The sequence below is a fragment of the Corvus hawaiiensis genome, chromosome 7 (assembly GCF_020740725.1).
Source record: "Corvus hawaiiensis isolate bCorHaw1 chromosome 7, bCorHaw1.pri.cur, whole genome shotgun sequence".
Classification (NCBI taxonomy): Eukaryota; Metazoa; Chordata; class Aves; order Passeriformes; family Corvidae; genus Corvus; species Corvus hawaiiensis.
The window spans coordinates 3,108,906-3,123,986 of NC_063219.1; the positions used below are offsets into that span (position 1 = coordinate 3,108,906).

General features: G+C 40.2%; 1 protein-coding gene across 1 annotated transcript in view; it reads left to right on the plus strand.

Annotated features, from left to right (window-relative positions):
- The window catches only part of BARD1 (BRCA1 associated RING domain 1), a 40,851-nt gene extending 28,225 nt beyond the window's left edge, over positions 1 to 12,626 (plus strand). The window contains exons 8-11 of the mRNA XM_048309253.1: positions 451 to 586; positions 1,495 to 1,587; positions 10,716 to 10,813; positions 11,508 to 12,626. Coding sequence (XP_048165210.1) covers positions 451 to 586; positions 1,495 to 1,587; positions 10,716 to 10,813; positions 11,508 to 11,837 — 657 coding nt within the window. The 3' untranslated portion in view covers positions 11,838 to 12,626. The remainder of the gene's footprint in view (positions 1 to 450; positions 587 to 1,494; positions 1,588 to 10,715; positions 10,814 to 11,507) is intronic.
- The last annotated feature ends 2,455 nt before the right edge of the window (positions 12,627 to 15,081 follow it).

Sequence of the window (15,081 nt, forward strand, 5' to 3'; positions counted from 1 at the left end):
CATATCTGTTGTTAATACTTTGCTAAAAGTAGGTGGTTTTACTGCTTAATTAGGAAATTTTTTCTCTTCAACACTGCAGTCTGCCAAGCTGTTTACACGGTGTCCAACCAGCTCTATATGTGCACCCCAGTGTATTTAGAAAGCACCAAAAAGGGCAAGGGAGGAAAAACTGATCCATGAGGTGTTTTGGTACCTTGCATAAGCTAAAACAATAAAATAAAATAATAAAATAATAAAATAATAAAAAATAAATAAACCTCTAATGTGAAGCTTTTTTCCTGTGGAGCTGATTTGTTACATGGAGATTTATTCGTGGACCCTGTCCACTAAGCTTGCCATGAATTGTGTTTCAAAATGCTTATTCTTGAGAAAGAAAGCTGTCCAGTAAGTAAGTTGCTTTCCTTATGTTCCCAAACATTCAGCTTATTGCAGAATTTTCTGTTCACGCAGGCACTGAGCTCCAGCCAGCCAAGAAATGGACCTCTTGGTGTACTGGGGAGCAATCTTAGTGCGGAGCAGCAGAAATTGCTGAACAAATTAGCAACAGTCCTGAAGGCCCAGAGGTGCACTGAATTTAACAGCAGAGGTATGGAGTCTTGTTGAAATGTCTCTGTCCAAATATAAGTAATTACAGTTCTGCACTTTATCTGTTAAGATACTACCTGCAACAGGGTTTTTTATCACTCCTGGGAAGTGCAGTTTCTGAAATCCCTGAGTTGTAGCTGTAGTGGAGTGATTGTGTGTTTTGCATGTAAACACATATAAAGCTTGTCTGTCTACCAAGGCAGGAAGTTTCTCGGGGAGCCACAGTTTGGCAGTTTATTGTCTGTTATTTAAAATCCCAAAGCCTCCTCAGAGACCTCTTTTCTTTACGCCTCTTTTACCAGCTTTAAGGTCTCTGCTCTGTGTGAGACATCCTGTAAAGGTTTTACTCTCCAGAAGTGAGCCTTGGGCAAATGGTGCCTTGAGGAAAAGAGCATGGCATTGACTAAAAGTTGACATGTCTTCTCACGTGCTGCCCTCCTTCAGACTTTGTTCTTCATTAAATTGGTGAAGCCAGACTATGGGGTTTGCTTGAGTTCTTTTCCCCTCTTTGAGGACGGGAACATTATCTTAATCCCTGGTTAGTTTTCCTTCGGAGTGCTTGGGAACAAAATGCTAAGGTAATTTCCCCCTACCATCTTTCACTTCTGGGTTACTACTCCAGAATTTTGAGTGAAGTTCTGTTAGCTCATCTGAAGATTTAAGTGTTAGCGTAGAACTATAAAACCATCCCTTTTTCACAGCAAGTGTACGTTGAAACCCACAAAATTTCTAATAGCTCTTCTACTAACTCGGATCATAGTGTCAAAAATCACCTCCTTGCGCTGGAAAGAGTGGCTGATAAATTATTATGGTCTGGTTATTCTTTAAATAATGATTGATTGCTTTTCAGCCAGGCACAGTTCTGATTTTCCTGTGCTTTTAGTCTTACTGATGTAATCTTTCTCCTAGTAACTCATCTTGTTATCCCCGATGTTCCAATGCCAAGTACTGTCAAATGCATGATGGCTGTTCTGACTGGATGTTGGGTCCTCAAGTTTGAATGTAAGTATTAAATATGTGGGATTCCTTGGGGTTTCTAACCAGAAATTGTAGATGGGATTCCAAGGAAACTTTTTTTTTTAACTGCCCTGATATCAATGCTATCTTAACACAAAGTGCAAGGGATTGTTTTCAAATCTCGTGAACGACCAGAAATTTAATTGAATATATTTAATTAAATGTAGCTACTACTTCCTTGGTAAATTAGTGCATTTCATCGTTAGGTGTGTTGGATAGGTCATAGTCTAAGTGTTAGTAGGGAGTGAATTTCTTCCTTGCTACATTAAGACTGACTTGGAAGATTATGGAAGATATCCTGGGAGAGAAGGAAGGATTTTATTGAATTCTAGGATTTGTTATGAGCAGTTTGCATTGAAATTGAGAGGAGACTTTGGCTTGTTTGGGATATATGCTCCAGGCCTGTAGGAAGTAAGCTTATGTTTACATACAAGCAGAGATCTATTGAAGGTTGTAACTTCTAACCCAAGTTAGTATGCAAGTCATCTTTCATGCAGTCTGTAATTAATGTTTATAACAGTGCATGCTTTTTTATACAGCTGTTCTGTGGACTTAGACCCTAAATTTTGATTTTTTTAGTTTATTCTTTCTGATGTATTTCTTAGTATGTGCTTTCACAGTAGTTGCAAAACCCATCTTCTTCCCCTTGACCTTTATGGCTAAGTCCCTTTAGCTAATAAGTACACTACAAATGAGTTAATTACCCGTGGAAAACTCACAGACAGATTTCATCCCAGTTTTCCACTATGTGGCTAAACATCAGAACATAAGGATTCTTTAATGATCTGGATTTTCCGCTCACTAATGTTCATGAAAACACTGTGCAAAGCCTCAGAAGGTGCAAACTAAAGCACAGCATCAGGTTCAACACTGGACTCAGGGTGTTCATTTAGCTTCCAGACAGTTTGTTCCATGCTGGTTTTTTTAAGACTGAATACCATGTTTCTGTGGTGAATCCTGTGGCAGGTGCTTGGCTTCACTCAGCCCAGAAGGTTTGCATGCATTTTGTCTTACATGCTGCCTTTATTTCATTTCATCTCCCTGCTAGTCAGATGCTTAGAAAACTTCTGAGTGGAAGGGAGATTTCATTAGTGAGACCTGAATTTAAATCTTCATGGAAGAGCTTTTATGTTTAGAAGTGATTGGAAAAGAAAAAAAAAAATTAATGAAATAGTCCGGGGGTTATTCAGGGAATATTTTTATGGGCTTTTTTTGCAGCTGTGTTTTATTTTATGTTGTTGGTACTGATTAGTACAATCCTGACTGCTAATGCTCCCAGCTTAGTAAGCAACATACTACTTAAAAGCGAGTGATTCTCCTCCCTAGTGGGAAATGTTAGCAATAACTCATGGGGTCTGATGCAGCTAAGTGCCTATAATTAACAGCACCACTCCATCTGTTCCCACCAGTCTGTTATCAGTCTTCTTCAGAGTCATTACAAGTTAAAGATTGTTATAACAAATAATGGGACTCCTGCTGATGGAACATTTGTCTAGGAAAAAGAGGTCCTTGCTTTTCTTTCCCATTTCCATTTATCGTGGCTTTTTGACTTCTATTTGGATAAGTTTCCTTAAATGTGATGCAAATAAACTTCCAGAAGTATGTGCATTTTCTGGTTATATAATAAATTTAAGAAGTTGTTTACGGTTCACTGTTCTAAACCATTCACTTAAAGTGAATTCATGTTGAAAAAATTCACTAAAATATTTGAAAAAAACAAAGCTCAGTGAGGCACTTAATGAAGTGCTGACTGTGCATAAATGAGTGTTTGAATTTTTTTTTACTACAAAGTAAGCTGCATTTGACTGTTATCCCTGAAGTTGTATTTATAGCCTACACATTATGCCACTTCTTAAAGAAACATCACAAGCTTGCAAAAACAGTATTTCATTTGAGAGTCTCTTATGTTAACTCTTTTGTTACAGCAGGCTGTGAATCTGTTTCTCTCATAAAAAGCAGTTTCCTTCTCTTGGATGATTCTAGGATACTCCTGTTTCCATGTGTCTGTACATGCAGATCCAGCATCCTAATGGTATTGGTATTGGTAGAGAGGTAATGTGGAATTTTCCAGCAGAGTTTGAGCTGAGTCTTGGAGAGCCAAAACTCAAGTACATATCCTCAGTTTTGGGGTTCCCTTTTGTCTTCAGGTGGGAGATTAGGATGAAAGGATGTCACCACTGAGAAATAGTAGATCTTCACAGAAGAAAAATTGCATGTTACCAGTTGCTTTTCCACCTTTTCTGTAAATGACACGGTGTCAGCAGTGCATCCACTTCCCAGGCACCAGAGAATTGAATTGAGGCAGTGTTGTCACTGTGCTCCTTGCCCTTGGCCATATCTTTCACTGGTTTCATTATTTTATTGCCTTTATTATTTCTGGGATGGTAGTAGGGCACGAAGTGGCGAGTCATTATCCTTCTGCGAGTGGGCTGAGACAAAGATTCAAGTATCACTGTATTTCCTCTAAGCTTTATGTGGAGCATAGAACAGTGTAATTAAAACCAGCAGAAGTCTTTAATAGCTTTTCAGCTTGCTTTTTTCTTAAAGTTACTGTCATCTGTTAAAGCAGGGAATGAAAAATGATCTCAGTAACGATATGCATTGAAACAAGCTTGTGTCAGTCCTGGCAGTGAAGTGTCTGGCAGAATTCTAAGCATCTGATTGCTCATTCCTTCCTCTGCTTTGCTTACCTGGAGCAGCAATGATTCAGCTCTGATCATTATAAGGAGACAGAAAAAACTGCTTTTCCTGTAAGGACTCGCAACAACAGGGAGTTGACTGGAAGAGCTAGAGGACTGCATGACTGACATTTCAAGGTGAAAACATCTTTTTGAATTTCCTGTGCCCATCCTTGTTTAGGCTGTTAGAGCAGAGGAGTGCAAAGCTGCTTGAGCTAACTGCTCCTCAGGCTGGACTGTCTCTCTTTCATGCATAAAGATCTTGTAGGTAACTGGCTGATTCTCAGCAAAGCCCTCCCTCCTTAAAACACCCCAAATTTTTGATCACTGGAGTTTCATGTTCTGTTTGCACTTGGAAACTTACTTCAGCTCCCTCCTGCAAAAGGACTCATAGCTCTGAGAGGCTTTAGAACTCTCCAAAGTGCAGGTTCTGGTTGTATTGGGTGTGCAGCTGAGGGCAGTGCTTCAAACCAGCAGGGGCTGAACTTCTGCACTCCCACAGTGTCTGCACCTGCTAGAAAGGAGCTCACAGTTTTACACTGTGCTGGGGTTTGCAGAGGAGAAAATGGGCATGAGAATATCTTAAATGTGGTGTCTGCTGAGATTGGAAGTGGGTTGGTTTGAAATAAGGTCTAGAAGAAAAGGAAACCTTGGTGTTTCCAAAGCTCCCTCTGTTCTGTGTCATCCAGGTACTCAGTTTTTCATATTTGTGGCAGTCCTTTGTTCTAGCTCACTCCTGGTTTGAAGAAAACATTGCATTATGGAAGCCCTTTGTAAGGAAGAGGATGGGAAATACAGCCTCATTCATTAAAAAGCCTGTGATGGCATCCAGAGGATGAGCACTCCTGGTGGAATTTAACCTGCCCTTAGGAAGGGCTACCTTCAGACACTTTGATCACTCTAGAAACAGCTGTGGCCAGTAGGGTTTCTTTCCAAAGAAAGTAAGACACCTGAGGCTTCAAGAGAAGGAATGATTTTCATATCACATGCTCCCAGCTTCTGGGAATGTTTCAGGACTTCCTAAGCATCTGTTCCGTTGTGTTCAATAAATATCACCTGGATTAACTTGTAAACTACCATTCTTAAGCAGATTCACTTCAGTCTCTGCAGATCGTGTGTCATTTCCGTGTGATAAAAAACCAGACTGCTCTTGTTTCACCAATGACATCTTTACCTCATGCCATGAAAATCTCTGAATCTGAAGTCACTTTATAAGCATGTAAGAGACAGTATAAAAATTCTTTCCTGTGCTGTAGTAGAGGCCAATAATGCTGTTTATGAAAACAAATTGAAGCCAGCCATGCCAAATTCCCCTAAAGCTTTCTTTCAGTCCAGATTTCTTCCTTTTCTAGGGAAAAAAAAATCCCACCAAGCTTTACTCAATCTGCATGTAAGTTTTAAAACCCCCAATGCAGATTGAGCTAAGGAAGTATCAGTTGCAGTCTCTACTAGATCTTGGACGTGTAGTATTTCATCTTCTTTGTTGCTATCATGTATTCCTAAATTACCTTCAGCCATTCTGAGGGATTTTTGGGACTAACCTCTGCTCTTTGCTTTATTAATGCAAATCCAGCAAAACTCCACTAAGGCTAATTGAGTTACTGAGAGATACCCCTGGGTATCTGTGGGTGATTACAACTTGTTCTTGGCAACCAGGTTTTTTTGTACTTCATTCTCTTCAAATTGTTTTTGCTGATGCAGTTAGTTTCATTACAAACCAATAAGACTTACATGAATAAGGATTAGAGGGCTCTGATCTTAAATTTTTCAAATAATGATTTCTTTTATTTCCAGTACTAGCAGCTGTACTTGTATCAAAGGTCAATTAGAGTGGACACCCTGTTAACCTGCTTGCTCCTTAGATCTGGAAGGTGAGAAGGCAGGGGCAGCTGCTCAGTGAGGTAATAAGGATCAGTGTAAGTAGTGATGCTTTACTGATCTTGTTAATGAGGGGAAAAAATGAGCGGTGCTCTGCTTGCCAAGTGTGGTGGCACCAAGCTAAATGCGGATGCATTAAGCTAAAACTTCTTTCTGCCATGTTTTCTAGGGACTTTAATGCAGGCCTGGGTTTTGCTAAAATTTGGTGCAAATGACCTTGTTTATACCTAAAACTTGCAAGTTTGAAATCAGCTCTTTAAGAGGCTCTGAGGCTTGTGATGTTCTGTATTTCTAGGGCAGAACTCTGCATGACCCCTGTGCCCATGGGATCTGGCCCCACAATGGTGTTGTGTCAGGCCAGCTTCATTCATCAGTGCTTGCACACTGAAGCTGGCACTGCAAGGCAGCTCTAGTCCATGAGAATTGAAATGCCACTTGCCTTCATACAAGTCGTGCCCTTTCATGGGTGATTGATCCAACTACTGAGATTAAACTAAAGGGCCATTAACACGTGGTTGTAATAATCACCCTCTTCTCTTTAAGGAAGAGAACATGGATAAACCTGAACAACCTCAAATTTAGATGGTCCAAACTTATCGGCAGTAGTATTAGGGAATAAGTCAAGATTGGCTGAGACCCTGTGCAAGTGGAATTGCCTTACTTTAGAACAGAACAGACTTGATTTTTAGTCAGGCTGGCTTGTCAAGAATGCACAGACTGCGAATGTGTGGAGGAAAAGAACACAACCCTGATCTCCACCTCCTCGTAAAACTACAGGTGTCTTCTCAAAAGTAAGTTAGGTTCCCTTCCATTTTCAGAGACCTTCTTTAGGGCTGTCCTTGTCCTGAGATTCAGTCCTGTTCTGAACATTTTTTTGCATAAGTACTTAAGGTGTCCGTCTCCGTTTCAGAAGGGAGATGGTGTCCTGATCATTTTTTAAATTAGCATAATAGCAATTATTTTTTTCAGTCCATTCATTTGACCAGTGCCCTGGCATCAAGTTCTCACTGGTGGCTTTTCAATATAGTGCTAAAGAAATGAGAGTCTGATCTCAGGACTTTTGGGAGTCAATTAAACATGGCTTCTATTTGAAATAAGAGGGAGATTTTGACTTAAGTGATGTAATGTCAAAAGAGCTTCTGGAAAAGTCCCTGTAGAAGTAGCAGACTGATACACCTGTGGGTAAAGTATGGAGTTTTATTTCCTTTTATACATTATCTTAATCAGTATGATACTCAGTTGGGTGAAGAGACCATTAAAAGGGAACTGTCTTGTTATCCAGCCACTTAGACACACGTTAGCAGCTTTAAAGTGAATAATGCCTGCTGAAGGAAGTGACCTGGACTATACTGAATGGACTCAACTTAGCACTCAGTTTTCACAGAAACTAAAATCCCTAGCAGTGGAAAAAAAAAAACCAGGTTGGAAGGGCCTGCAGTGTGTTCTAATCTTCTGTTTGTATCCCTGCTCTCAAGTGTGAAATTGGGATATTATTGTTTTAAGCACAAGATCATTTTGTGGTGGTCGATACCATCTCCTGGAAGAATGGTAAAACTTGTGCATTCCTGCTGCTTCCAAATGACACCATAACACAACCAAAGCTGATTATGCTGTCTTTGAGAACCTCACTTGTGCTATTGCATCCATTAGGATTCACTGCACCTGAAAATGATAATGGAGATTTAGAGATATAGAAGCAAGTGGTGGCTTGACACTACATTTTGTGTGGAGAGGGGGGAAAACAAACAGGAAAATAATCTTTTGTTAAAACAAATGAATAATGAATTAGGTAGAAAAACAGCTTAAGCCCTCTTTCATTTTATCTCAAATATGAGAACAGGAGCATGTTCCCCTTTTGTTTCTTTTTTTGTTATGATATTTGACTTCTTTAATTCTTTAATGCAAATTTTGTAGCATGCAGGAGTAGTTGAACAGAAAGGAGCCCCTTGGCAACAAATCAGTCTGAACAAAATCTGCAGTCAAAGGACATACTGGTATCCATCACTTAAGAGTATTTTGCTTTCCTTCCTCTAGTCAGGAATCCTTCCTCCATGGATAGATAATCCTTGACTGTTCACCTCAGTGTTGTAAGCACCTTCCCCAAACACTGGTTGCTACTGCATCAGTTTTTCTGGCCCATGTGTCAGAGCAAATTCTCCTTCTAGATCTTGTGTGAAAAATATGTTCACTAATTGAAAATGTACTATTTTTCCATCACCAAAAAACCCCAGAGGGTCTGTTGCTCCATGAAAGTGTGTGTGTGTAGGCCTAACAGTGTAGCCTCTTAAAATATTTATGTCCAGGGAAAATACCTGGGCACTGAGAATGCATACTCTTGGCTTTTTATGCTATGTGGAAAACACAGCTTTTGTGTCACAAACCTGTTAAGACACAGATCTGGCCTGTTTCTAGCTGGGAAAGAAAAGTTAAAATTAATGAGAATGCTGATCATGCAGACACTTGGCTGTTTGCATGCTTCCAGTTTCTCCAGGAAACAGATGTCTGCCTTGTGATTCTTGTGGGCACAGTGAAAACAGGACACAGGTGGATGAGTCTCTCTTCTGGCCCTGTTGGAGGACTGTAATTACGTGTGACAAGGAACTTTGAGGCTTTCAGGCTCCTTGGAGGACCTGGCAGTGTGAAATGGACTGATGTATGTATGTGAAACAGACCTCACTGATTTTGCATTCTATGACATCCACACTCCATTAACATTAGTCACTTCCCTGACTTCATTTTTTTTTTTTTTTTTCAGGCAAGCAGCAGTTCAAAAAGACATTGTAGTCTTTTGTATTCATTCAATCTTTTATTACTTTTGTATCCCATTTGCTTCATTTACTGATGCTGGCACTGGATGCTCAATTTGTGATGTACTTACTGTATCAAACCTCATCTCTGTAGTGAAAGTCCTTGAAATCGAGCTTTTGATGGTGGATTGAAATAAAGCATGCTCTTAATGAAAGGACAGTTCCGTTCTTGAGATTAGATGAGACTTCTTCCTTTATTGTAAGTGGCACCCATTAATATCTGTATTTCCTTGGAGGGAAAGGATATCAGTGTAAGTTAGAGGCACATGGACGCAGGAAGTCTTGTTGAACTGTGGTGATTTAAAATAAATAAATAAAATGTGAAATAGCTTTTAGATTTATTTTTGAGTTATGAGTACTGAAATTAAGTTATCAGTATTCATAGCTGTTATCAATAATGAATATGTGAGTTGCCTTTCTGGAAAATCCATGACTAGGTTTGCCCTTCTAGTTCATGTTAATTTTCCTTGAAGGAATGAACAAGTGTAAATAATCAATCTGATACTTGTACAGGGAGGGAGATATTTGCTGCAATATTCAGCCAGTAGTAATTTTCTGTAGGGGTTTATCTTTTTTGATGTAAGCACTTTGAAGGACACCTACTACCCAAAATGTGAATTCCCATTGCATTTTGTGAGTTTGTATGAACTGACAGCAAATTACTGAGAGTTTCTTTCAAGATCTCTCTGGGTTAGATATTCCTATCCATTGGCTACTTACTGCCATGGCATCCAAGTACCTTTGTCAGTTATATTTCTCTTCATAGCCTTGGATTTCTTTCCTTTTTAGGGTCAATCCTCCACATTTCTCTTTTGATTTTGTTCAGTTTATATTTTTTATGTACTGTGGGTTTCCTATTTTCCCGGTGCAAATAAGTTGCCTGAATTAGAAACACTGTACAAGGAGTGAGGTGCTATAAAAGTTACAGCCTCGGCCCCATTGTAAATCCTTGTGCAACCGTTTTCAAAATCAGCTTTGCAAACTTTTTCCTGGGTAATTCTTATTAATGACTGCAATGTACATGCAGGCCAAATGTTCCATCCTTGAATGGGTGACCACAGCAATTCCTCTCCCCGGAGTGAGGTCAGGCAGTACGCTTTATGGACGTTAGCAATGCATTACCATCAGTGCATTCTCCATTGGAAAAAATAACTGGCCTTAAAACAAGGTAAAAACATGTTGACTCTAAAAGACAATCTCATTATGCAGCAGTGCTAACAGAAATGAATGCCACTGTTAAACCCCAGCATAAATCTCCAGTTCGTGCTGATCCTGGAGACCTTGAAATCCCATCTGATTTGTTATTTGAGGCCGTAGCTGCTCAGAAGCAGCTTTGTGCTTGCCTTGTAATTGCTCTTCATCAGGCAGTTGTGTCCATTTCATAACTGCCGTGTTGGCTCTGCATGCTGGCTTTGAGCTTCCCAACGATCAGCAGTTTGACATTTGACATTAAGTGGTTGACCTTTAGAGGGTAAGAGGAAGAGCTAATAATTTCTGGTGTTTATAGCACTGATTTTAGTGCCATATTACTTCTCTCCATCTCACTTTGCATCTTCAGGCACTGTTGTAAATTTTTTCGGGTTTTAAAAGCAAATTGCTAAAGCACACAAGCTTTGGTGCTGTGTGGATGTATGTCTTGCGCTGTAATAATTTTGTCTTAGCACAGCTCTTTATTCCCTAAAATGACATGCAAGCCTCTCTTGAAGCCTGGGGTCTCTAACTTTTGCCTCCCTTATTGTGGTATTTGTAGGGGTACAAGCCTGTCTGCAGAGCTGTGTTCGAGAGCAAGAAGAGAAGTACGAAGTCCAAGGTGGCCCCCAGCGAGGGCGGCTCAACCGGGAGCAGCTGGTGGGTTTTATTGCTCCAGACAGCCTGGATTAATGACCTGGGGCTCGGGCAGCTCTGCCCTTTGCCACACGCAAAGGTGCAGGAGATGTAAAATTTTAATGTGGTCTTGTACAGAAATTTGATTATGTGCAAGGTGATCCAAAGAGCTGTGAACACCCATAAAGCTGTCATTTTTCTCCATTAGTGGAGATGTTGCTGTAACCTTGTCAGGGGAACACTGTATTGCACTCACTGTATTACACCTGATGGGCCAGGAAGTGATGTGCTTCTGCCTTCTCTGCTCAGCTTTAGAACACAGTTTGGAAAGTTGAAAGAAAAATGTTTTTATTACTATTTGTTTCCATTTAGGGCCACTTTTATATTTAACTGGGATCATTCCTGGTTACTTGCTGGATTACACTGGAGAATTTATTAACTTCATTGTAACAGTAGCTGTAAATATTCCTAACTCATAGTTCAAACCCCATTGTGCTGGAAAGTATTTAAACAGAAGCAAGGATTTACCACATAAACAAGCTTTTCTTGGTTGCATACTTACCCTTAGAACCTTGCATGTTACTGTTCTAGTGTCCAGTGGTGCTTATTTTAAATTGTAGGTGTTTTGTATGCTCTGATTTTTCCTTTCCACTTTCTTCCTCTCTGTCAGTTGTGAAGTCCTGTATTTATGCTTGGTTTTTTTTTCCCCCCCACATAGCTGCCTAAGTTGTTTGATGGATGCTACTTCTATTTTTTGGGATCTTTCAAACATCACCAGAAGAGTGATCTGCTGGAGCTGGTGAAAGCAGCAGGAGGCCAGGTCCTGGTTAGGCAGCCCAAACCAGACAGTGATGTGACACAGACCATCAACACAGTGGCCTACCATGCAGAGCCCACCTCTGACCAGAGGCTCTGCACCCAATATGTCATCTATGACGTGGCTTCCAAGTTCCAGCCGGAGAAGATCCGGCAGGGCAAGGTGTGGATGGCCCCCTCCAGCTGGCTCATAGACTGTGTGATGTCATTTCAGCTCCTGCCTGTGAAGTGAATATCAAATAGCAGCATCTCGAGAGCAAGGCTTTAAAATGGGCTGAATCTTGAGCAGCTGGGACACGCTGGCAAACGCTGCTCTGAAGCTGTGATTTGGATTCAGGAGAGCTTTGAGCATTTAAGTGAGTGACTAAGATAACTGATGTGCTGGAATAAATGAATGTACAATGGAGGAGAGGATTGTAAAGTGTGCCTTGGCTTATTTAGTATGTTTTATTTTTACACCAAACTTAATAAATGCTTAATAAATCACTGACTTTATAGATCACTGACTTTTTGTAACTGGGATTTTGCAAAATGAAACCTTTTACTTTCTTGATTTGAACCAGCCCTTGTAGGCAATTGAGCATGACCCCTTTTATGTTGTGTTTAACATCCATTGATAAAGATCTACTGTATTTATCAAGATTTTCCAGGCCAGAATTTGTGTTTTTTAAAAAATGGACTCCATGCATTTGACCCTGTGCAGACATGTAAGGTGATATGTGACATTTATTATAACTTCTTACAAGTGAATTTTGCTGGAAATTCTTGGCATGGGATAAGTCTTGGAGAAATCAGAGTTAAATTAATGGCCTGAACTCATCTGGAAGTAGACAATTTGAGAACACTGTATTTAAAAATCTTGGTCTAAAATTTACTTATTTGTAAAAAGGTGAATGCTTTACTCACTTCTGTCCTCATTTATGCTTGTAAATGTGTAACTAGAATTCAGTTCTATTTTCTGAAGGCTTTGAAGCATCAGGTTCCTTATTAAATTATTATAGTAAATATTTTTGTAAATTTGGATGGTTGCTCTCATGGCTACTTTAAAGAAAAAAAATAGTGATCACGAAAGAATTAGGCTTCACTTTGCACAGTTGCACCTAAACAGCTGGCTACACTGGATCAATATTTGATTATTTCATATTTATTACAATATTTCTCATAATGGCTCAGAAGTTATTGTCAGAATCTTCCTCACTCTGTGCTCTTGTGTAATGTTTTGTATCTTAGTTTGTGAATTTGTAATTGAAAAATGGTGTCTTGGAATAATACACAGTAAGAATGATGGTTGTGGGATAGAACAAAAGTTGTGTGTGTTTGTTTTTGTATTGTTTGTAATAAGGAAAGTTTTGTGTGCATTAAGTTGGGAGCATCTGTTGCATGAGCTTGGCTGCAGAATAAGTGCATATCCCGTACATATCTCAACAGGTAAATGGAAGTGCTTTTCTGTGAGCTCAGTACAGCTGTGGAGATGGTGTACCACACCCAAGAGCTGCTTTTGCAGAGGAAGAGAGCTGTTTTCTGTAACCATTGCTGCTGGAGGTCCTGTGCTCTGTAGAACTCTTAGAACTGTACACAGCAGGTAGAACAGGTACAGTTTTCAATAGCATCTGCTGGATTTGAGTAGCTGGAGTATCTTGATCTATCACTTATGCTAGACTGAGTGATTGCTCTTCAGTAAATGCAGGGCTCATTAATTAGTGGAACAGCCCCTAGGATAAATGTGGTTTGGAGTTTTGTGCAGATAAACACTGGCAGAGAATGAGGTACCAAGTCGATACTGCATGGGCTTGGGCATTTGTCTCAGCAGTTATGGTACATTTTAACTTGGCATTTCATAGTACATCAATATACCTAATGCAGTGTTCTTTCCAAAAGTAGCAGTGAATCTCTGCAAAATTCGTAAGAATGGAGATTTTCTGCCCTGTATCAGAAAGAAATTCGACCCATCAGTAATCCTGCTCTATGTCCTAAAGTAGAGGCAGCACTTTCACAGATTCAGCCATTGTTCCTTGGCAGATGCAAAGAAACTCAAGTTAGAAAATTGCCATGAATGTTTTGGGTTTTTTTAAGCTATGCTCTGAACCTTGTCCCTGTTCCCTTGAATCCAGTTGTGTTATCAAGCAGCATTTCTCTCCAGTCACATTAAGAATCACTCCATATCATAGTGAGGAGAGATCCTTAACCAAGATTAACTCTGGCCCATCTGCTTCAGGTCTCTCAGAGTGTGATCAACTTAAGTAGATGTAGCCTTGAAGAGCCTCACAGTGGACCTGGATGCCAGAATTACAGCAGGTGCCAAACACTACTGAAGCACTGCAAGTACGCAAAACTTAGAGGTCAGTGACACAGAGGCTGCGTAATTTGCTCTTGCTCATTGTTGAAAGCAGAGGGGTAGCACTTGATAAAAGAGCCTTGTAGTAAGCATAGATCAAGTGCCTTAATCCACTGGATGGATTTTGGCTTCTGAAAGCAAGGCTCCAAACTCCTGAGGCCTGTGGTAAGGAGTGTGTAGGGATCATTTTTCACTGTCTCTTCTAGTCCAAAACCTAGGGTGCACTAAAGGAAAGTACTAGGAGGCAGGCTGAAAATGGAAGAGGTATTTCAGGAAGTGTGAGAGACTTGTGGCCCTGATGGCCATAGTAGTCTGGCTTAGTCAGAAGCTGTGAGTAGATGAATTTATCAAAGAAAATCTTCTTTTAAAAGGTAATAAAGAACCTTAGCTATAACATGTATTTATAGTAGTATTCTCCTGATAACCTGCATATACTTAATGTGCACAGATGATTGGGGCATCTCATAGAAATATACTTTGGGTTGGAAGGGACTTTAAAGATTATCTAGTGGTCATTACCTCATGTGAAGAGATAGAATTCGAAGACTTGCATTCCAGATTATAGACGTTTTTATTGATCTTGATCAAAAATACTGTAAATCACAGAATGGCTTGGGCTGGGGAGGACCCTAGAGCTCATCTCATCCCACCCCCTGCAATGGGCAGGGACACCTTCCACTATCCCAGGCTGCTCCAAGGCCCGTCCAGCCTGGCCTTGGACACTTCAGGGATGGGGCAGCCACAGCTTGTCCGGACAACGTGTGCCAGGGCTTCATCCCCCTCACAGGCAAGAAGTTCTTCCTCAGGTTAATGATTTTCAAGCATCTTCCCTTGAAAATGATCTGTTACTCATAATTAATTAGTTCATTTGGAACACCTGATAACACCTTCAATAGCAAAGTCTGGGGTTCAGTGACAGCATCAGTTTAACACCCCTAATAGTTAACATAAGGTAACATTTTTAGTAAATACTGTGAGATCTTTTTGAGTGATGTTTCAATATTTCTGCAAGTGGTTCAGGGAAACAACAGGCAACTGAGTAGTACCAAGCAGCAGTAGCTGCTTTTGCTCTCAAATCAGAAATGGCATAGCTGGGAGGTGCTGTGGCTCTGTTGTCTCACAGCCCTCTTGTGATGATAAC